This window comes from Myzus persicae, unplaced genomic scaffold, assembly GCF_001856785.1.
Source record: "Myzus persicae strain clone G006 unplaced genomic scaffold, MPER_G0061.0, whole genome shotgun sequence".
Lineage (NCBI taxonomy): Eukaryota > Metazoa > Arthropoda > Insecta > Hemiptera > Aphididae > Myzus > Myzus persicae.
Window position 1 is genome coordinate 29,337 of NW_019103957.1, and position 24,439 is coordinate 53,775.

The 24,439-nt window shown below is 27.3% G+C and overlaps 1 protein-coding gene across 1 annotated transcript in view; it reads right to left on the reverse strand.

The window, feature by feature from the left end:
* LOC111036920 (pikachurin-like) overlaps nucleotides 1–19,921 on the reverse strand; it is a 42,169-nt gene extending 22,248 nt beyond the window's left edge. Inside the window, exons 1-2 of the mRNA XM_022319212.1 lie at nucleotides 19,365–19,921; nucleotides 2,185–2,301 (exon numbers count right to left, since the gene is read on the reverse strand). Coding sequence (XP_022174904.1) covers nucleotides 2,185–2,301; nucleotides 19,365–19,512 — 265 coding nt within the window. The 5' untranslated portion in view covers nucleotides 19,513–19,921. The remainder of the gene's footprint in view (nucleotides 1–2,184; nucleotides 2,302–19,364) is intronic.
* Nucleotides 19,922–24,439: the final 4,518 nt, after the last annotated feature.

Sequence of the window (24,439 nt, forward strand, 5' to 3'; positions counted from 1 at the left end):
CTACTTATAACCATCATGTTCAAATTCCAGTATACGAGCATTTTTATAGTTTTTGGTGTTATATTTTTTAATGAAATTGGTATTATGCATATTTTCAAACTCTCTGTAAATAAAAATAGTTTAAACGTGAAGTGTATAGTTTTTCCTTTATTTCGTTATAATTGTATAACTAATTTGTAAATAAAATAATTTTTAGTCCATTTTTAAATACAATACAAAAGAGAAAATACGAAACAAGACCTAATTTGAATAATATTCGCATTTTAAATAATTTAATACTTTGCAATCTTTTGAATTTCCATTTCTACATAAAAGCAATAAATATACTTATTTCTTCTTTTGAACTATGTTGGAATTTGCTTATAGAAAAAGAGAGGAAGTATTTGATGGAGAGATTATTAATCACTGTTTTGTTGATCATTTGTAAATTGAAAATAGAGAACCAACTAAAGGAAACGTATAATAAAATAACGACTAAAGTTAAAAGAGTAAATGCATTATATAAGATACACCATAGAATAATAAACATTTGACTCAGACTGTTGAATGAAAGGATTAGTAGGTTATAAGAGAGACATTTACATAATAAATATATAATAATCAAAAATGAATGTGAACATTTAAAATACTATAAAAACCATTGATATTGAAAACCTAAAAAAAAAATATCTATTGAAAATATTAAATTAGATAGGTACCATTAAGTGCCTCCAATGGGTGGCTTCTTATCTCCTGCCACTCAAGCCATGTCACCTCCATCACATACGGTTATTGTATAATAAATAATTAATAATATTTACAGATTTTGTAGGTATTTTAATAATAAACGATAAAAAAAAAGATAGGTACCTATTAAGATGGATAAATAATATTGGTTCAGTATTTAAAGTTTAAACTTTGTTTTAGTAAAATAATATTATAGTTAAGGAATATTTTATACGCAACAAGTTTTATTTGGTTGACAATAATTAAAACATGTTATGGGAAGTGTTAAGATGATTTTCTCCTCAGAAAACATTTTTATTTCTACGACATTTGTTTTTATTTAAAAAAAAATAAAGTATTTTGTTGTTGCTAAGGTAGGTAAAGATTTTTTTTTCAGTGTACCATGTTTTTGTGTCCGGAAATACTTTTTGTTACAGACGTTAAACATTAATAACAAGAGATTTTTTCTCGAAGGGTTCCTAGTAAAATACAACTCTTAGCTCACGAATATGAACAATATCATGTTTGATGAAAAATGACACAGAATATAATTTTTTTTTATGAATACAGGAATTTACATTAAATACAATTGTATGTTATGTTACATTACAAAATATATCATCTTATTCGTATATTTAGTAGAGACTAGTACGTTTTTGTAAGTAAAATTGATCTAATTGTGAAATCTTTATTTCAAATATTATACAAATAAGTTATTTGTTTATTGATCAGAAACAGTGTTTCGGCATTTTTATCTCCACCATTATCTTTTTGCCCAGTTCGACAGTATTTGAAATATAATTTTGGATAATTAGGCGCCGTGCACACGTCTGTTTTTTGCTGCTGCGGTTAAGTGGTTGAATGGATACAATGCGTACGGTGACGTAGCGGCGCTGCTAGACATGTGCACTGTACGATTTGTTCACATATTATTATTACCTACGCCGTATTTGTGGCTCCACGGCTGCACACGTCTGCACAGGGTCATATTGATACTCGAGCGATACAGTATTGATTATAGTTTATAGCAGTTTTTTAATATCATAAAAATATTTGTTTTCTTGTTTCTTAGAAAATTTAGAATCACCGAAATATCAAGGCTATTAAGGAAATAAAATAGGTAGATTATTTTTATATTTTAAAAGTTCAACTACTTATTTTAAATAAGTAATTAAATAATTAAGTAAGTTTTTAAGTTTCTTCAGGAAGCTGATTGAGAGTAGTACCTGTATAATAATTTATATTTGGGTGCAAGAATGTGCTCGTAAAATGAAAAACACTGCAAGACATTCTATATGGGACTATGTTGGTATTGCATAATATGTTTTATGCATAGTTGTGTAAGATGAAAAATAAGAATTCAGTTCGTGCTATTATAATGTGGATTAACGTGTCCGAGGTATTTATTATTTAAATAATAAATAAATAGTGATAAAATAAAATATAAAATGAATAATAAATTTGACTAATTAAACATACTTGTGCAAGTATAGCCATCTTCATGTAATGAAAATCCTGTTTTGCAATCGCATTCGAACATTCCGTCATGGAGCTCGTAACATAGTTGTTCACATGGACTATCGTGGCCACAACGTCCTAAAAAAAAAATTTTAATGTTTAATATACTCTATACAATTAGTCAACTTACATAGATGATAATAGATTACATATTAAAATTGTTTAACGTTAGCTCGTTAGACATAAAATCGAATGTAAAAACTAACGAACATTTTTTCTGGAATATATACTCATAATTGCAATAATTGTAGGATGGGAATTTCTATTTTACCATTGATATTAATTTAAAATATAAATAGAGATTTACATTAACTTTTAACTAATCTTATTTTGTACAAGAGAAAACTAATTTTTAAAGTTACTAAAAAATATTTATTTGTACTTATTCCCCGAAAAAATCTTCCTACGTAAAAAGTTAACCTTTTATTTTTTCTTATATTAATTTAGATAATTTAGATTGTTGTTTGAGTATAGCCATCAAAATCGTTAAAATTCAAATTAGAAACAAACAAAAATCTTTTTTTCTAGAGAAAAACACTTTTAAAATATTTAATTACTTAAAATAAAAATGCAGCAGGCTACTGAGGTAGGTGTCATCATATTTGAAAGCAATAATAAATCATAGCTTTTTAAAAAAACTTTACCAAGCTTAGCTTTGCTTACCTAAAAAATTATCAAAAGAGATCACAAAGGAGTTAGTGAAAAAAAATAACAAACCATTAAAACATTACACTAAGAATCTAAAATTAAATTTAAAGAATAAAAAATGATTGAAGAATTATTTTTCAGAAATTATTATATGTTTATTTATACAATTTAAAGAAGTGCACAACTATTGTTAATATAATTATGTTATTAAAAAAGTAATATTATACTCCGGTTCAGGTTTTATACAACAATTATAAAGTTCATAAGAAAAAGTAATTTATTTCAAATGGATATCTGCACAAGCCAATATTGTTATAGTTTTACATTTATACAGTGGAAGTTGAATATAAAAATGCACACCTAGATATATGCAAGTAAATCCAATTATAATCTCGATCTTCGTAGAAACAACAAACATATAAATGTCGAAGAAAATTATCAGAATATAAACATAAGTAATTATTTATTCAATCAATACAATTATATTATGTTTTTACACAATATTTCTTAATTATAATATCGTTATTTATAATATTTGATTACAGCTTTAAGTTGTTAATAATTAGAAAACTTCGGTGGGTCTCTCAAAGCCTCAAAATATCGAATGGACATGACTAATAAGTGTTTGGCAGTAATTTTGATTTTTATGATTTTTAATAATACGAAATTAGTACAAACACTTATGTAAAATATAATTGAATCGAAATATTAAATATTATAAAAGATTTAGCTGTTGACAAAGCTATAGTACCTATAATTCAAAAACTCGGCGAGCAGATACTTTGCCTATCCGGCGCTATTTAATGTCAGTGTTTGACAAGTTCCTTATAAAAAGGAATTCGTTCCGTTCCTCGTTCTTTTTTTGTTTAAAGGGGAATTCGTCCCGTTCCTTTTTCATTAAAAAAAAGAATTCTTTTCTTTGTATTTCCTTTGGAAAATAAAAGAGTTCCTTTTTTAGTTCCAAATAAAATAAAAATTCTTATTTAATCATCAATGTTTTTTTTTCATATTCATACTTCGGTACCTAACTTTTTAATTATACTTATACATACATACAAGTGCATTTATAATTTACTATATAATAATATAATATTGAATATATTTTTTTCTTTTATCATCTATGTTTATCTATAATTATTATTTTTTTAAACAGTTTAAATTAATATTAAATTATACGATTAACTTCGATACTCGATAACGATGACTAATAGGCAATATTATACACACTAAGAAAAAAAATATTTTAATTTAAATTAATTACATAACTGAGTAAACTGGAACTAGAAAGAACTCGATTTTTCCCTTGAAAAAAAGAACTCGTTCATTTTCTATTTTTTTTTATATAAAAAGGAATTCGTTCCAGGAACTCGTTCCTTCCAAACACTGGTTATTATAATAGTTATTATGTAAAAGACAAAATGAATTGATTTATCACAGTTATCATCACGGAACTAAGACATTAAAACATCAGGATATTTTACAAATATATAAGTAGAAAGATACATTATACAGTTTAATGCAATATTACGTTTAAAAAAATATAATACCAATACATGAGTTTATTTTATTTTATACTGGTGTACCTATCATAATTTGATATTTAACATACTACTACTGTTTAAATCAGTTAAACCTTTTGAAAAATTAATCAATTCAAAAATAATTGACACTATATTTTTATAAATATAAATTATCTTAAGTTGACAATAATCTAAATAAAATAAGTTCATAACATTTTACAACAACAAATGAGTGAAAGTATAATCATTATTAAACTTCACAATAAATAAATTTAGGTAGGTAAATATCTATCTATTAAAGGTTAAACTTAAAATAATATTTTAATATATTTAATATGCATACAAATGTATAACAAATAATGAAATTTCTTTCATAATTCCCGTTTATTTTTTAGTTTTTATCCTAGAGTTTATGTATGTTTTGAAAGCTCACCGAATCGATAAAAATGCAAACTTTATTATTACGTTAAAATATAATCAACGTTGAACCATAAATAAAGGAATTCATTTTTATATATTTTTTATCTGGTAATATATGCGAAGCAAAAGCCATGAATATTTGAAATAAAAAAAATATAAAAATGAGAAAGTTTAAAAGTATTACATAAAGAGATACATAATATACTTAAGACCCTCTGTCATAGTTTTTTTTTTAGCGAACAATTATAAATTATGGGTGTTGAAAATTTAACACATATTTTTAAAAACTTATTTTTTAACAAAAATTATACGACGATAGATATAAATTTATGATATAGGTACCTAAGTTAAATGTACTCGGTTGACGTAATAAGTGTATAGATATAGCTAACTGAATACTATTGAAGATATTCAAACAGAATCTTATAGCTCATATTTTATATACATACATATAAAAACGTTATGAGGCACAACTATGTTATTATTTTTATAAATATTATGTTTTATTATCAACTAACATAGAACGAATTTCAAAAATATATCAATTTATATACTTACCTATAACCTGATTTAACGAAAATCTCAAAAATATCACACATATTTCAGTTAATGTGAGTAACCATTTAAACTGCTTTATTTAATTCCCTTTTTTGGTTTTAAATCTAGTGGGATAAGCCTTTCCCCTTCAGGATTAAGTATTATTTTTACGTAAACAAAAAGCGTCAGATTAATATAGGTGAATTGTTTATTTAAATTATAATCCTCCAAAAAATGTTTTAAGTAAAAATATGTGTTCCAGTTTTTTTAACTACGTAGAAAATTGAATCAGCATTGTAGGTGTATTGAAGCATAGTATAGTTATGTAAGTACTTTATTATTGTAATTTAATTTTAAGATATTTATCTATTTAAAATTGGTTGTCATATTTATTGAATTAGATATTTTCCTATATAATTTTAAAATTCCAAAACGTAAATCGTAGACAGGAGAAATCTAATATTAAACAATTGTAACCGCTCTGCTGTAGTAAGATGTCATGCGTACCTCGTCATTGAGTAAGTCACTGGAGGTAATGACTAATGGATGTGTTTGATTTTGATTCAATGATAAATCATTGAATAAGAAAATCTATTCTAAGCAGAGGACTCTATCCTTTATTACTGCTTAAATATATTATTATGTATACATTTAAGTCGTACCTATATTGATTATAGTAATTTATTCTATTATTAATAATGGGTTCGGTGATTTTAATTAATTTTCGCCCATTAACATCACATTATTCTGTTGTATTATAAATTATTAAAATTGCATATATTTTTGAAAATTCCATCGTGTATACCTAGTTAAATATAATAATATATTAGGCAAGATGTAAAAGTTTTAAGGAGAATAATAATTTTAAATTACAGCAGAATAACTAAAACCGAAATTTTTTGTCTAAATATCTAATATTGTCGAAATTTGCTGTCAGATTTATTTAAATTATCTTTTTATATATATTCAATGGAAAATCCGAAATTAAAAATTAACTTATTATTTTCTTTCGTTTATAAAAAAAAACTACTATAAAAATTGCTTTATTCAACATCAAAGGAACTACGTAGTTCGGTGACATATTAACCAATAGGTTATACACTTGAACAAAATAATGTACAATAAACAAAGGAAATAAAGCTGGGACTTAAAATTATATTCATATTAACCGATATGACGTTTTAACCGATGCGAAGGCACTAAACGATTTATTCCGTATTTATCATAAAGATATTTTATGTGGAAAACAATTTGGAAATTGCATTGATCGAAGTATTATTGAATATAACTCAGATGAATGACATTTTTATTTTATACCTATAGCATTGTACTTATTGTTGCATAACTACTATTTTACACTCCCTGACATGTCATTGGGCGCTCGCTAAGCACCACGTTTACCTACTCACATGGACGATCGATCCTCTAGGAAAGTATAAAAATAATTTAACATCCTTCGTATCGTAACATGACCAAAGAAAATCAAATAAATATAATTCGGCTTACATTTATTTTGTTGGCTAACAAGTTCAAGTCTTATATGAAATATTTGAGTTCAAATTGAATGGAGGTTTCGTTCCTTTAATTCTATATAAGAAAATAGTGACATTACTATATGGGATGAAAGTATATTCTATAGCTTGTCCACCAGTGGTCATATTATATCCAGACGTAAATGTATAGCCAACTTATAGCTGCACAGTCACTCATATGCCATTTGTCTGTACTCTTGAAACATGAGACAAAAACACAAATCTAATAAATAATACATACATTTTATTATCCAGTTTTATTACAATTGCAATTTTTGTTGTTATTATTATTTTTATCATTTAAATTTATTACTTAAATTATTAAAGTCATATTAAGCAGTTAAATTATTATTTTAAATTACAGTAAAACATTTATAATAGTTCACTATTATTAATACAAATATTTTTAAATTTAAATTTCAAAATATATTATTTTATTTCAATAATTATGTCTATTATTATTTATTACACCTAATTTTTAAAATTTTATTTACCTAATCTTTACAATCCAACAATTATAAAAATCGATACTTTTATCGTACTATAGCAACAGCTTATAAAAGTGAATCAATTACAGGGGCAGTTCCAGAGACTTGGTTGGGGGGGGGGGAGTCTAATAGTTGTAATTTTCATAAAACTTATAACAACAAAATATAAAACAACAATTTTTACAACTTTTATTATTTATTTTTAGAATAATAACAATACAATTTTTATCAAGACAATATTCTAAGTATTTCCCCAAGTAATTTAGTATTCTCGTAGTCCACACAGATAGTAGATGCATGTTACAACTCATACACCGACGTACCTCCAATAATTACATACTTTTACGCGGGTCTATAATAGTCGATACTATAATATGTTTTTTTGCTAGCAATATACAATTTTTTAGAAATACGGGTTTTGGGCCTTGGGGGGGGGGCGTGGCCCCTAGGGCCCCCTGGAACCGCCCCTGATCAATTATGATTATAAATAGGTAATAAGTATTAATTTAGATTAAAAGAATTATAACATTTAAAATACTTGTTACCATTCGTTTCACTACCTTTTTTTCTCCGACTTAAGTTCAACATTGTATCTCTACATATCTCCAAAATAAAATCTCTTGAGTTAAATGTCTTGGCTGACTTGACATTTGAAGCCGCCACATAACTTCCCAGAAAAAACTATGATATTTATTGTCACATTAAATGATTGCATTTAAAACAATACATCCTTTAACATATTTTCAATGTTACAATATATTGGTAGTTTCAAATTTAAACAGTTATAGCAAAACCTGGCAATCTTCCCTATACTTCATCGTACAGACCAATAAGGCTATCCCTAAAGATGTCATTAATGTGGACACTTGACATTCAAACTTCACTCAAGCTTGTAAAAAAATGTTATAGATCGTTTAATCCAAATAAATAAATACTTTAAAAAAACATACATTCAGTTTATTCAGTTCAAAATTAGTGTTAGATTGATCCCATGCAAATGAATGCAAAATTTTGTTTCAGAATAATATAATATATTACCTATAAGGTCATATGTGTATATGACATAAAATATTGAAATTAAAAACAATAACTTAATTTATTTTCTGATTTTCTATATTGATTTTGAGAAAAGCAAAAAAAGGTGTTACAATGATGTATTATTTTAAATTGTATTATTTTTTTTTCTAGTAGAAACAGTTTTACAGTATTACTAAACTTTTATGTATTTACAATTTTGATTGGACATTTAATTTTAATTTTTTAGAACAAAGTAAGGTCAGATTTAAATTTTCTCATTAATTTCTATAAGCTGGCAAATTTGAAAACGGGGTCAGTGAAGGGATACGAGACAGTATCAAACACCTAGTAAACTGTATCTTTAATATTAATTGTTATGATACATAATATTATCAGTTATCAATATCACAAATTATTAGTCATGAATTATTAAATATTGATTTGTGTTTAAATTTATAGTTTTTGTTTACATATTTATACTAGAGTATTAATAGTGTAACGTATGTAAATACCGATACTAATAATTTAATTAATTTGTTTTTATTTAACAGTGTATCGTAGAATTGGTATTTAAAAAATGTATGCAGTTATCTGGACCCTTGGGCAAAATTAAAATCGTGAGTTTGCAATAGTTTCAAAGGGTAATAATTGATGTACCAACTGTTAAACAATACATTATTTATTATAAGCACAGCAGTAACCCACAATGATAATAATTTATACAAACTAATATAAACGGTTATCAAAGACAAAATATGTAATGTTAGGTATACTGGGTGTTTAATACCATTGTCAACATAAGATTTATATGAATAATTAGATTAGAATTGTTGATTCTGACTAAAGCGAATGATGTATAATGTAAAACATTGATTTTACGATTAAATGTTATTGTTTTGAGTTTTGTGTCCATCAAATTTCAGTTAAGGACAATAATTGTATATACTATATATAGATTATAGCCCTATCTATATATTAGAATTTTAACACATGTAGTAGATACTAGGTAGGTACTCATCCAGAGAAATTAATTTTAAAAATGATTAGTTTAGTTTTTCAGAAGGTTGCAAAATATTATTGATGAAAGTTACAACTTAATTTTGGTTATTTTGTTTTAATAATTTGCAAAATGATAATCAAATCATTTTATCATATACATGAAGTTATAGTTTTTATAAAAACATGTTCAATGAATCTATTAGAGGACTTAATTTACATTCACGTAAACTCGATGGGAAGGTTCCCCCTCCTAAATGTTGAATACTAAATTTCAGCTTAGTTATATCATATTGACTTGATTGTATTCAAAATATAATATATGTAACATGTAAGTAACTGTGGATTTATATTCACCCAATTTATCGAAATTTTCCCAATTACTTTTCATACACCCAATAACTTAAAAAAAGATATATTTTTTATATTATTGTGATTTCCGTTTCGATGGAAATGTAGCTATACCTTCATTTTCTAGTAGGAAATAAAAAAAATGAATTGTATTAAAATATATAGTTCCTAATAATACATAATATCATATTTTGTTTGTATCGAGTTGAGCTAAACTCAACACTCATACAGTATCACTAGATTTTGTCTGTATTTAATTTTAATTTTAAATATATAGGTTACTAAAATATATATGGGTTTAAATCAGGGCTTAGACCTTATTTCGCCTTTATATTATTTCATTTTGTTTCGTAAACGTAGTCGCTGAATAATAATGATAATTTCAAAAAAATGGAATACAAATCAATTATTTATTTTATATTCTAAAACAGTAGTTCTCAACCTTTTTTGATTCATGTCACCTTTAGAATCAAACATCGCGTCACCCTAACTGTGTAATGTAAAAAAAAAAAAAAAAAACCTAACATCAAAATAATAAATAATCTTAGCTGTATATATTAAAATTATTCTTTTATTAAAAAAAAAATACAGTACAGAAAAAAATTAAAGTTAAAAAAAAAATAATGATTTATATAAATTTAATGTGAAATTTGACCCGGGTGTTTTTTACAAAATTGGGGAATCCTAAGTTTGATGGTGGAAAGAGCGAGTCTCATATCGTCTTCTATAGTTGTTTTTGTGAGTCTGTTGCGTTTTTTTTTTTTATATTTGTTAGTGCACTAAAGCCATGCTCACATAACCAAGACGTAGAAAACTGAAGGAGCACATTAATAGCATTTTTCGATAATCGAGGGTATTCATTGTTAATAGCCACCCAAAAGCTATCTAGCGTATATAAAGATACAAACTTTGAGGTATGTTATGTACATGACAGTGGTGGTATAGGTGAATAATATATGTATTATAAGAAATAATATGATTGTTTTCGAAATTTTATTATTATTATTATAATTTTACTATTATCGAAAAATTTATTTTTTAAATTTTTTCTTTTCTTGTTAAAATTCTGCGTCACCCCTAAGCTAGGTCCACGTCACCCTAAGGAGACATGTCACCCCGGTTGAGTACTACTGTCTACTGTTCTAAAACAATGTACCTATTTACTCTACAAGTTCTACACACAAATAGCAGGGTGTATATTACAGTAATCAGAAGAATGTATTTTATTATTGTACGGCTTTATGCTAATAAATTAATAATTGTAATACTCAAATAACATAATAATAATAAATAATGATGAATTATATTATATAATTAATAGCGCAGAATACCTATTCATTGTGACAATGTTTGGACAATGAAAACTCAGTTCAGAAACCAAATAGATTCTTGGAAATGATTTAATATTCATGCATGATAATATATCTGAATATTAGCATATCTCATTTTCTCTAGATAAAGACAAACTTAGATATAAATAAGTAAAATACTGTTTGAAAGTGAGTAGGTATTCAAAATAAATACTTGAAAACTTTTTACGAATTTTATTCAGAATATCAAACATAAAATACGAAATATTTTCACTATTGTCTTATAATATAATATTGTTGTCTAAATACCGGGAACACTTGACAGAAATATGTACAGAAGCAAATTGTGAATACATGCCATTCTTGTATAAAACGCAAATCATCTTATGATTATCAGTAACATATAAAATAGAAAAATTAAATACATTTTTCCAAACAATTATAAAAACTATTTGAAAACAATTGAATAATCTTAAAATACACATTGAGAGAAATTATTGAAAGTTGATACAGATGATAAATTTACAATCGTCATTTGTCAGATATTATATTGTACGGTATTGTAATAATATTGATATTATAATATAGTATTGTATAACATATATACATAATATAACATTGTATTGTATTTTGAAGAATGATAATTTTAGTTTTAAAAATAGAGTTGTTAAACCACCCCACCTTGGTAAGCACAACTGCGTGAATGTGTTTTCATTGACTTCTAAGTTAGGCATTATAATACCCAGTAAATCAAAGTAGATATTTGGGTGCATTATGCATTATGTACAATGAAAATCATTTTATGTGTTATATTAAATATTATAAATTCAATTAAAAAATAGTTAAGTCACATATTATTATAAGCGAAGAGTTACTGTAGATTACTTAATTGCGTACATTGTACTCTACTTCCTAATTAGTATAATGAGTTTTAATGTCAAAGGAAAGAAAATAAGTATAATAAGTATTAGCTGCAGGTTTACGATATTTCATTCAAATATATTTTAGATATTTAATTTCTTAGGGCTCTAATCGTTCTATGCGTTTAGTCCAAAATACAGAATAGTGAAAAATAAAATATAAAAATTAATAGAAGAAACGTTTTTTTGAAGAAAGATAACCAAAAAGGCCAAAAATTGGATACCCATTATTTTTTTCTAAAATTCGAGACATGGAGATTTATTGTCTGTGAGTTTTGAATAATTCAATGGACGACAAAACGTGTGTCTTGGCACAAGTCTTCAACTCGTACAAACAAATGAGTTCAAATTGAAAGATCGTAAAATAACGGCGGTGGCGACGATGACGGCAATTAAACGATTTTGGACCATATCCATTTTCATTAAAATCCCTTTGTCCCCAGCCATAGCCAAAATCTCTAACTTATTTATCTTCTTTAACGCGTTGAACCTACCACTACCACCATTGTCAGTAACCAATCGAATTCAATTTCCCCTCAAAACGGGCTCTGCGTCGTTCACCGTAAATCGGTATCATATCGTTCCCTGTAAATCGGTATACGTCGTATAATAACGACCGGAGGCAGTGCGTTTTCTATTAATAATAATATTGTGTTTTCTTTCTTCTCGCATAGAATAATTTCAAGACAAACGTTCAAAACAAACAACGATGTGTACGGTGTATCTACACTATATTATTACTAAATACGCATATTGTAATAATATATTGGGTAATATTTCACATGCAAATGTACAGGCGACGAAGATAGGCATAAGGGTGACAAAGGTGGCGACCGTAACTGTGTATAGATATGTGTTCAGCGCGTTCAACGGTCGCCGCGCCGCTGAGCAATTGTTGTTAATCAATACACAAGTTGCCGCCGCCACCCTCTGCCACCCACCGCCGCCGCTTTGCCGCTGTTGATAGTACCCGCGGAACTGCGGAAGGGCGTCGAATATATGTATATAATATATAATATATATATACACATATATATTATACTTTGAGTACACACCACTGAGTTTGCAGCCGACCTTCTGCCCGAGTCGTGTATAACTGCCGCCTCTAAGGGCATATTTTCTCAAACCCCCTCCTGCAACAATATACTCTTATCTTATTCGCCACCTACAAATTTTTTAAATGTGTATAATTTATACGGACTTGTTGCTCAAGTGTGGCGTTTTATCCGGATATACAACTTTTCCCCGTCGCTATGTTCCACACAGAAGTGGATTCAGAGATCTCAATAGCACATAAAACTATATTATTCTCAACCAACTAACTCAAAATAATATTGTACATTTTGAAAGAAACGCGTCTAAAAAATATAGGTCAACCGTATACGTTTATAAAATATATTAGGTGCCTAACAGAAACGAAATATTTTAGGTGGAGTGAAAAGTAAAAACATAGGTACCGTAAAAAAATTCAATTTTAAACATTAAATGAATTTAGAACATTCAAAGGTACTTATGCTCAAATATTTCACATAAAATATTTATATTAAGGAAAATTGGATAATATTATAATATTATATTTTATATTCCTTATACATTCCAGATAATTTATTTTACAGTTTGAACATTCGTCAAGTATCTTTTGGTTGTCGAGTGACCCCAGATTATAAATGTTTAGTTAATTTAAATAACGTCGGGTACTTAGGTATAGTTAAATACTCGTATTTAAGTATAAAATGTAAAAGTAAATCCTTATGAATAATTTAAAATGTATATAACTAGTACTGCATAGACTGGTTATTAAACAGCATTGTTTACTTTAAAACAAAATGAACAAACTAACGTAATAATACTTTCATATATAATGAATTACCTACCCATAACTACTTCGTTAAAAAAAAACTTTAAAGCCCTCTCATAAATCATTTCTATTATAATTTAAATGTATTGAACCTAACGGTCACTAAATAACACATTCTGACCATTAACCAATTGTAGGATTAATGGTAGTATAAATAATGTTTATAAAAATTTATTTTTTGCGTTGTGTTTTGTAAATAAAAATGGTTGAATAAATCTAATTTTGTTATATGATACAAATGTTGAAGCGATGATAATAATGTGAAATCAGATTAATTTTCGAATAGATTTTAATATTTTTTATAATATTATTATTATATAGCTACAAAACTAATAATTGAAACTCGTTTTATCAGTAGAACCAAATTTCTGTCGTTATATTTAATATTAGATTGAATAGACCTATTAGCATACTTAATGGTAAGGACTTGCGATATTTTAATTTTTAAGCGAGTTATGAGTTATGGGCGTTATTATTAATATTCAATTTCAATTTGTCTGTAACATCTATCACCAAATCACTTGTAAAACCAATTTAATATCGCAAAATTAATAATACAACGCTATTTTGTTTATATCTATGTATATGAAATACTAATATTAATAATAATAATGAGACAGAGTAGAAGTTAAAATGTCCAAATAATAAAAAGTTTTCTGCCATATTAAATGTTTCAGTAAAACCCAATATCAATAATTATTTTAGTTATTTTCTTTAAAAGAATAATTTATTCACAGATTTTAATAGTTCATTAATTGATAATATCATAGCCTTTCTATTCATTCCTAAATAATATATCGATGTACCTACAAATTATAATCTTGCATTTAATTTTAATTTAAACTTTTAAATACAATATTATCTCTGAAACAATTACCATAATTATAACATTAGTGATTTAGGTACCTAAGTATAGGCAAGTACCAATATTAAATACACAATTAATGCACATTAATTATAATGATGTTAAATTGGTGAGCTTGGAAAAACTGACTTCTCGAAATATAAGGCGAATGGATGGAAATGAGTTATTTACATATTTATGATAATTATTTTCTTACAATTAAATTCCGTATTGGATGTGAAGTTGATTTAATATACATCAATTAAAGATATACACGCAATCCAGGTATCAAAGTTATTTCACAACAAATTTTAATATAATTTTAATAGCTATTAGAACGTTTGATACTACAATAAAAGGCGTACTGTAAAAACCAGAGAAGTCCACTTTTAAAAAAATAAAATAAAGAAAAACATTCCCTAAAAGTTGATGTGACAACCAGATTAGTTCGTTGTATAATATATATAAGCATAGTTTTTATAAAAAATGGAATTATTTACTTTTTTTTTTGGTGCAATAATTAGATAAGTCCAGACTTATTCGATTTTTATTGTAAAAAATGGTCTCATTTTATTCCAATAGGTAAATTTAAGTTGTATCATACATTATAATATTAAATGATATTATTTTATTTATATTTTAAAATAATAAAATATATTTTTTCAAAGAAAAAAATTGAAAGTTGTGTGGAACAAGCAGAAAAATCCAAACCAGGTTGAGTTTATTACGTTTTTATAAAATGTGTATTGTATAAAGAAAATAGATAAATCAACATTGTTCACACATGTCTAGTACCTTCCACAAAATTCGAAATTGTAATTTTCAAACAGTATAATTTTCAACAACTTCAAACACTAAAATTGTTCTTTGATCATCCTTAAAAGTTTCTAAAAGTGATTTAGTTTAGTTTTTGAGTTGTTTCTTCATAATTATGTTATTTTATGAAACAAAATCAAATTTTCAGTCGATCGGTGTCAATAATGAGAGGATAAGGTACAATATAAGTATTAATATTCAGTCAAAGGATTTAAACTTTAAACACCTTCTTTAATCTGATGAAATAAAATTGCATATTGCCAATTATATTTTATTCAATTTATTTTTATTTATTTATTTAATTCTTATTTATTTATAGATATATCATACATCGTATAAACGCTAATCGGATTTTTACGTGTATGAAGTATAAACTTAATTTTAATAATTAAACATTAATTTTAATACCATCAATGAAGGAAATGAGTATCATGTGTTGGAATAAATTTCATAACCATATCAGGTACCTAAACAGATGAGTAGGTATATAAGTATATAAATTGGAGATGATTTTGTTAAAAATAACACTAGGATTTGTCAAATACTCAAATTGCATCGATGAAAAAATAACTCTTTTTTTCCACATTAGAATTTTTCCCCTTCAATAGTCTATCCTGTTTATATACATAGGAATATAGAATCCATGTTTTTTAACTTTTACTCTATAAACTAATTATTAAGTAAAAATGATTTTGTGTAGATTTTGTAATATCTAAACACTCTAAACTATCTAACAACTTAACTGGCGATTTTTAGAATAAGGGGATTCTCTATACATGTAGCCATGTAGGACGTAGGTATAATATACTCCACTATAATGCTTTCTAAATTATCATTTAACATTCACAAAATAAATGCTCGATTTTTTCACTTTTCGATATAAGTCTAAATATGGATAAAGAAAAAAAATAATTAGGTATCCTCCCCGACTTAAGTTTCTTTGTAAAACATTTTTAATTCATTTTTATTTGAAAAATGTATTTTTTTAATTACATAAAATGTCCACACACAAAAATTGTAATTTCTTGTTATTAATTTAATTATTATCTTATGTACGTATGAAGCAAAACACGTAAAGGTACCTATTTAGTTTTTAAATAATTTAAGGTTCAATAGGTAGTAGATACACGTTTCACTGAAAACCATTATCATATTATGTCTGTGTGTGATGTGTATTGATTATTATACGGTGAAAAGAACAGTTTAGTATTTTACATTTTTACATGACATCTCATTGTAATAGTCACATATATTTTGAACTTTCTATTTTTATTTACGACTTTCATTGTATACATTTTAAAATATAAAAGGATTCGAAAACACGTGTATTCAAAATCACAATGGAAACAATTGTTATCTTAAATATTATTATTATAACTTATAATATGAGATTTAAGTTTTGATTATATTTCAAACCAATCTTGAAAAAAAAAATAATATCAAGTATAAATATTGTCTTAACAAAATACTTTGAAAATTATGTAATCATTTGGGATAAGTATAATTTAAATAATTTAAGACATCTCATTAAATTAAATGATTTGTTAATTTTAGTTATTTGAATATATTATAGTTGTATTGTGGCATTTTAATAATAATTAATCTAATTTAAAATACAGAAATTAGAAAAATACTATACATGACCATATTATACTATATTGTATTATTTTTATTCATCAAAATATGTGAATACATATTTATAGTTGTATACTATTGTATCCACTCTGGGATACATAAAACAAACTGAATTGCTAATAATTATTGCAGCATTCCCGACAAATTCAATTAAAATACCCTTTTTACCATTCTGGTTGTTGTCATAAATTCATAAGCGCCCGAGTGATGTTTATTAGTACACAGGTGACTAATAATAAATCCGTTGAACGAACTGTTAAATCAAATTAATAATCAATGGATTCTATGGTTGGGGTTGCTCTCTAATGTCTACCATCAAATGACTAACACGCGTAGAGGGTCACAGATAAAGCTTAACTATATTATATTCTACCAATGTAACTATAACGTGCACATTATACAGCATTCATTATTTGATTAACATAACTTGTTTCAATATCATATTACACATGGTACAACAAATGCATACAACATTTTCTTTATGTTAAGTGTTAACAATTATTTCCCCTCGAATTTCCCCTGTTTTGTTTTACTCTCGGTTTTAGTGTGAAGTCTGCTTTATACATATATCATATGTTTATGAGGTTTTCAAACTTACTGTTACAAAAATAAATTACTAGTGATGTTCACCGAATATGCACGAGAATTTAGTGTCTACTGACATTGTTATATAACAATACAATTATTTTCGAAGTATTTTGACAACAAGTATACTTGTTAAATTATCGAAATTTGCTGTATAACATTTGTAATAATATCTCCCCTTATAGTTTAGAAAACGATTACTAAATAAACCATCATAAATTAAAAGATGAATATTAAAAAAAAAATGTAATCTGTGAAATTGTGAACCACATTTTATCAACAATACAAGCGTGTATTAATTTTGCATACTCAACACGCCTTGTTTAAACATTTTACATTACGGTTAAAATAGCCCATATAAAATAATCTAGTTTCTTTATGTTACAATTAATTACACGAGCATTCAAAATATATTGTTATATTAAGGTTACACATTGTGTTAACATTAATATTCATACGTTATTACGGAGCTTATTTTTTTTTTTAAATTTTGTATACCAATATTTTTACAGTTAAGTAATTATTTTAGGTTCTAACTTTCTAAGCTTAGTAAAAATATATTGGTTTAAAACATGTTGGTATATAAATTGTTCGATAAATATCTTTTGTTATGTGGAATCCATTAACGTCTTTCAAATATATCTATAGTGGATGATTTATAATTCGTAAATATTATTCAATTAGGCTTCTTACATCTCGCCTTACACATATTTATGAGTAATTAGTATCTTTATTACATTACAATTTTTAGAATGAATATCTACCAGTCTATTCTAGAACTGAGCAGTAAGTATCTAAATTCTACCTTCATTTAATATAATATATACCTGTGCGATTAACTTGCATTATTAATAGAAATCGTGGAAACTATAGCAACGACGACTTCATCAAATATGTACTATATACCATATGATACTTTCGGAGTTTTAAATAATTCATATATTTTTCAATATTATTCAATTTAATACTCACTACAGTTTATGCAACAGATTAACAATTAAAATTAACGATAATTATTATTCTCAAAGGTTAAACACCATAATATGGGTGACCGTATCGCAAAACGACCACACACCCCGTTGTCTTGGCCAATGTCTGTTATATAGTACACACTACTCCAATTATGACAGTATGATAGTACTCGTTACTGGTTTTCACGGTCAATGATTAATACTAATTATTGTACTTGATGGCACGTGAGAGTGACTTATTCAAAGAATTTAACTACCGAAAACTAAGGGCTTAAGAAAAGCTTCTCTTCCGCTAAGAGTTCCATCAACGTTTAATAATAAATCAATAACGATTTTACTCGTTAATACTTCGTTAGTCCCCTATTTACGATTTTGTTCATACTTTTTATTTTACCAATTAAAACTGTGTTCGATCTTTCTATTTCTACAGGTCACATAGAGCTAGAACTAACCTACAAACCAACATTATCTCACAATTTAGTGTCGAAACTATTTGTTAAAATGTTATTGGGCTAGAACGAATTATGTGAGGACAATCGTTTTCGAATGTTTGGCAAATTTTGTTGTAAGATATACTATTCTAAAACGGTTTCTACAACAAAATCACGGGGCAAGCCGTTCCGGCGGTTCAAGAACTGTGGTGCCTTTTTTTTATTCCATCAAAACCATCATCATAACGTTTGAAAAGCTCACCTTGGAAAGCCGCTTCAAACTGCAACGATTTTTCGACGGCCGACAACTCGCCGCCGATGATTGCGCCGACCGCGACGACGACCGTCGCCAACAACACCGACGCCAACCGAAAGTCGTACATACTATTCGCCGCGCACAGGACCGGCATAGGCACAGGTGCAAGCGAGGGGCACTCTATTCGCCGCCAAATATTCACACGGTCGATGGTCGTCGCCCTTTTCGCTTTTTCTCGGCATCGCGTCTCGTCATCCTTTTTCCGCGGTTTATTTTAATCTTTCAAACACTGCCTGTAATATTGTATTATACCTACACGCGCACACGCACACCTGCGTGGACCGATACGGCGACGTTTATTGTGATATAACTATTGTTATTAACTCATCGCGAACACGCACCACACAACGAATTGTAATTTTGTATTTCTTACTCTTTCGTTGGCGAAACGATAAACAAAAACGCGAAGAAAAAAATCGACCCCGTTGGGTGAAACGGCGGCGACGACGTAACTCCCGTCGCGATGCTACGGGCGTTTGGCAACTGTTTGTGGTTCCCCCGGTCCTCGAGCGCGAGAGGCGTATTATCATTATTAATATTATTATTTTTTGACCGCCGACGAACTCACCCACCCCTGGTGGTCACAAGTCGCGTACTCGTGCATCACGCCATCTATGTGCCGCGTTGTGACGATCACCACATTCCGGACGTCTCTGACGCACCGAGTCAAAGACGCTGCAAACGGTTCGATTCGGGCGGCAGCTATTGCAGCAGCTGCTGCTAAACTGTAAATAAACTAGTAATATTATAATATTTATGTAATATGTAATTAATGTATATTACTTATACAGTTATACAGCCATATAACCATATAGGTAGGCTAAACAGTACCTACTTTATATTAATTTATCTATCACTCTGCTATGACACCATAGTGTCCAATCGATAATATCATAAAAGTGACATAGTACCACATCTCGACAGTCCTACACAAAGACTCGCAAACTTTACCCTTAAACCAGGCACGGATCCAGAACATATTTACGGGAGGGGGGGAGGGGGCATCTTAAATAAAATTTCAGCCTAAGTCTGATAAAAACATTGTACATACTATGTAAGTTAATAGGTAAATATTATTATTTAAATTCCAGTTTATCAGTACAATAAAATAAATAAAATAATTAGATAAGTAATATATATGGTTTAATTAATAATGATACATAATATATAATAAATAATAATTAATAATAAAATATAACAAATATTAAATAATGATCACAGAACAAAATTGTTTCGTCTTTCAGATTTGGCAAATTCGTCAATTACTTCTTCATAGTCAATACTAATATTTCTATAACAATAAAGTAATGCAAGTCCATTTAAGCGCTCTTCTGATACACTTGATCGCATCTAAGTTTTTAATCGTCGAAGAGAAGAAAAATTTCGTTCCGTAGTTTTAAAGTGGCTAGTAATATTAGGAGTATAAGAAAAGAATTACAAATAATTGGAAAGGTTTCGGAATCACATCTTTCAAAAGCTTCTAATGATGTTTTGGAATTTCTTTTTCATTTGTCCAATATGTATGCCACAATTGAAGCTCTCCTTCGAAATATTTTTTTACGAGATCTTCCGATAAATTCAAATTAATAGATATTAATTCACAAAATTGTGCCATTATATTGTTAATTTGTTAACCAAGCATTGTATAATATTATTAAAAATTAAATTTAAATTTTCAGCGCTGTTTTTCCGTTTTTCTTTTAAAACAATAAGTACATTATTTATTAATTTAAGAGCCAACAAGTTATCTTGACTTTTTGATTGCAAAATTATACTTATTGGTGCAGATATTGAAAATGTATTGGATATAAAACTTAATGCTAAAATAAATTCCACACTTGACAATGATTTTATTAGAATAGACGCTTTTGAGGACGTTTCAAGATCGTTCCATTCAGATATTTTATCTAATGCTTCAATAATTAAAACCAAATTCGAAGAAAACTGCATAATGGAATCATGTTTTTTGACCCACCTGGTTTCACATAAAGACTTTAATGAAATATTTAAAATATTTTTTACAACAAACTTTTTTTTTTGCTGAAGTATTGAAAAAACTTACTACTTCTTTAATAATTCCAAATGCATTTCTAACAAATGTTTGTTACAACCTTCCATTATTAATAAATTTAGAGTATGACTAAATCATGAACATTTTATAGCAAATTTATTTTGAGTTTTAATAATTTAATTGCACTGTATTTTTCAGAATGCATCACTATTCTTACACAAGTATTCATAGGTAAAGCTAAATTTTCTAAAAATGTATTACAGTTTTCCCTATTATTTCTTCTGTCATTTTTGGTTCAATATTGACACTAGATTGATTGTAGTTATTTTTATGACAGTCTATAATTATAACAAAGTCTTCATTTATAGTTTTGTCTTACACGTATCTTAAAACTATAACCAGTTGTGAAGTTTTGGATATATCAGTTGTTTTATCAAAAATTAAGCTAAAATATTTTGCATTATTTACTTTGTTCAGTATATTTTCTTAAATTATATTTCCAACTATAGAAATAAGAGTATTTTGAGTCGTTTTACTTATATAAGTAGCTGTTGCTTCAGCATTTTTAAAATGATTTTCTAATGCGATATCTCCAGTCCTCCAGATAATATCTTAAACTTTGGAAACCCTTAAAATTTCCTTCGTTCTCTAATGAGTAATGGGTTATCAGATAGATCATTAACGATTCTATCATCGCGATGACCACGTAAAGCAATATTTTGCCGCCCGAGAAAAATCAAACTTTCAACTATAGGTTTTAGTCTAGATCTATTTTCATTAACTTGTTTTAGGCGCTGTGAATTTATTTGGTTTACCACTTCCAGCTCTGGATTATTATACGATTTTAAAAATTGTTTTCCGTTCAGTAAAGAATTTTTATGGTACAAATTATTATCATGCGTTTCGAGTTAACCATCCTTTCCTAATAACTTAACGAATTTCTTTAAAGGTTCAACTACTAATGACATTAATGGAGTAAGGTTATTAAATCCATGACCAGTTTTATTATGAAAAATAGAACTATAAATACAAAATAATCCACTTTTTGAAGGCGAAAAAACTAGCCAGAAATATTTATTTATTTGTTCTTGTTTAAAAAATCGTTTACGAAGAATTTCATTTTTTATGTGACTTGAATAAAGAAAATTGTAACCTAAAGGTGGTTTCCAATGATTTTCAAGTAACTGTTTTTTAGTAAAATCATCAATTGTTGATTTTGAACTTAATACGATCCCTATATCTATAGTTATATTTTCTACAGTGCCTTGTTTTGATTTGATCTTGGATCAATGTCTAAATTATAGCGGCTGCCGAAAATATATTTAACAGAAAATGCACCAAAGTCTACGGGGGTGATGGCCCCTTGCCCCCCTCCCCATTGGATCCACGCATATCTTCAACACATACCTATCTACTTATATATATATATATATATATATATATATTATACATAGTCACTTTAGTCAGTAAATAACGAGAACTGTTGGCTCCATAAGCAGTGGAAAGTTGTGAGGTGCGGCTATTCTACAGAGTACAGGCTATAGCTTAACAGCACCCCAAGGCTTCCGAATTCCGAAACATTAACAATTGAGAACAGTTTTTATTTTCCTTTAATTTTTACTACTTTATCAATTTGGTATAGTTAAAAAAACAGTATCTATTAATTATTTAAGTCACTACTGCTATCTAAAGCTATCCTAGACTTCCAAGGTTCATTTCAATGCCCATTTGTGCGTATTTGTGATTATTTCAAGCACTTAGAGAATATGTTTTGCTTAGTTGACATTTATATTATTAATTGACTAATATTATACTATTATACTAAACAAATAAAAATCGGAAGTAGGTACCTAGTATTAAGTATTCTAATAAATTATTTTTATTTTGAATCACCCGCGTAGATTGACAGGAACACAGCTAAACGGATTGGACATAAAATACAATATATCGGGTCCGACACTCTTAATGTCGATAACTGGTAAATGCAGTTTAATATTAAATTACACCACATACATTGAAATCATTATCAAATATGACAACATATTATGCTAATTACACATATTTTTATATGATACACGAAGTTTTTCAGATTTTTAAGTTAACCGCCCAACCAATTGATATTATTGTATATTTTCTTTTATTATCCTTTAATAACAGTATTACAGGTGGCCAGTGTAGGCGCCTAATTAAATTATAGATTGGGATAATATTCCCTTATAAAACTATATATATAATTATAGATTGTATAACACTACCCAATTTACTTTGGGAAAGTTGCAAAAAAAAAATGACTTAAAAGTATAAATGCAAAAATAGTGAAGTATAAATTAATATGTATACCTAATACCTATATCTATATTATAAACATAGAATAAACATGCCTATTACCTAACGTTTAAAAATAAATAAGCTTATGATAATTATCTATATGAAAGCACACCATAACTACCTATAACTATGCATTTTAATTTATTATTTAATAAAATATGTGTTTGATTTACCATCCCTTACACGAGTCCTACACTGCTTCTGCACTAGCGTAATTTAAATTAATACATGATTCGTATAATATTACACAAGTTGTGTACCTATCTCCCTACGTAATATACATTTATACCCACGCTATGGAGAATATAAACATCTCAAATATCAGTATTTATTTCATAGCTTTGAAGATTTACTATGTTGAAATCAGTACCTTTGTAGTGATTAGTAGCCAGTAGGTTTGTAAATGTATGATGCACTGATGACAGGCGGACCGGTAAATTCTCGACAACACAAGCTATTAAAGATATCATGTAAACTTATATTTAGTTTAAGTACCTACTCATTTATAACATATTTAATGTTTTATGTAGCGGCGTAGCGTAGGATGTAGGTAATTGATACCTACTTACAACAAATTAATAGGTACCTAAAAGGTAATTAGGTAGTGTCGTAGTGATTAATAAATAATTAATCATCCAATTTAATTTTAAAATTATCCGGAATCATTGAATAAAAATTATTA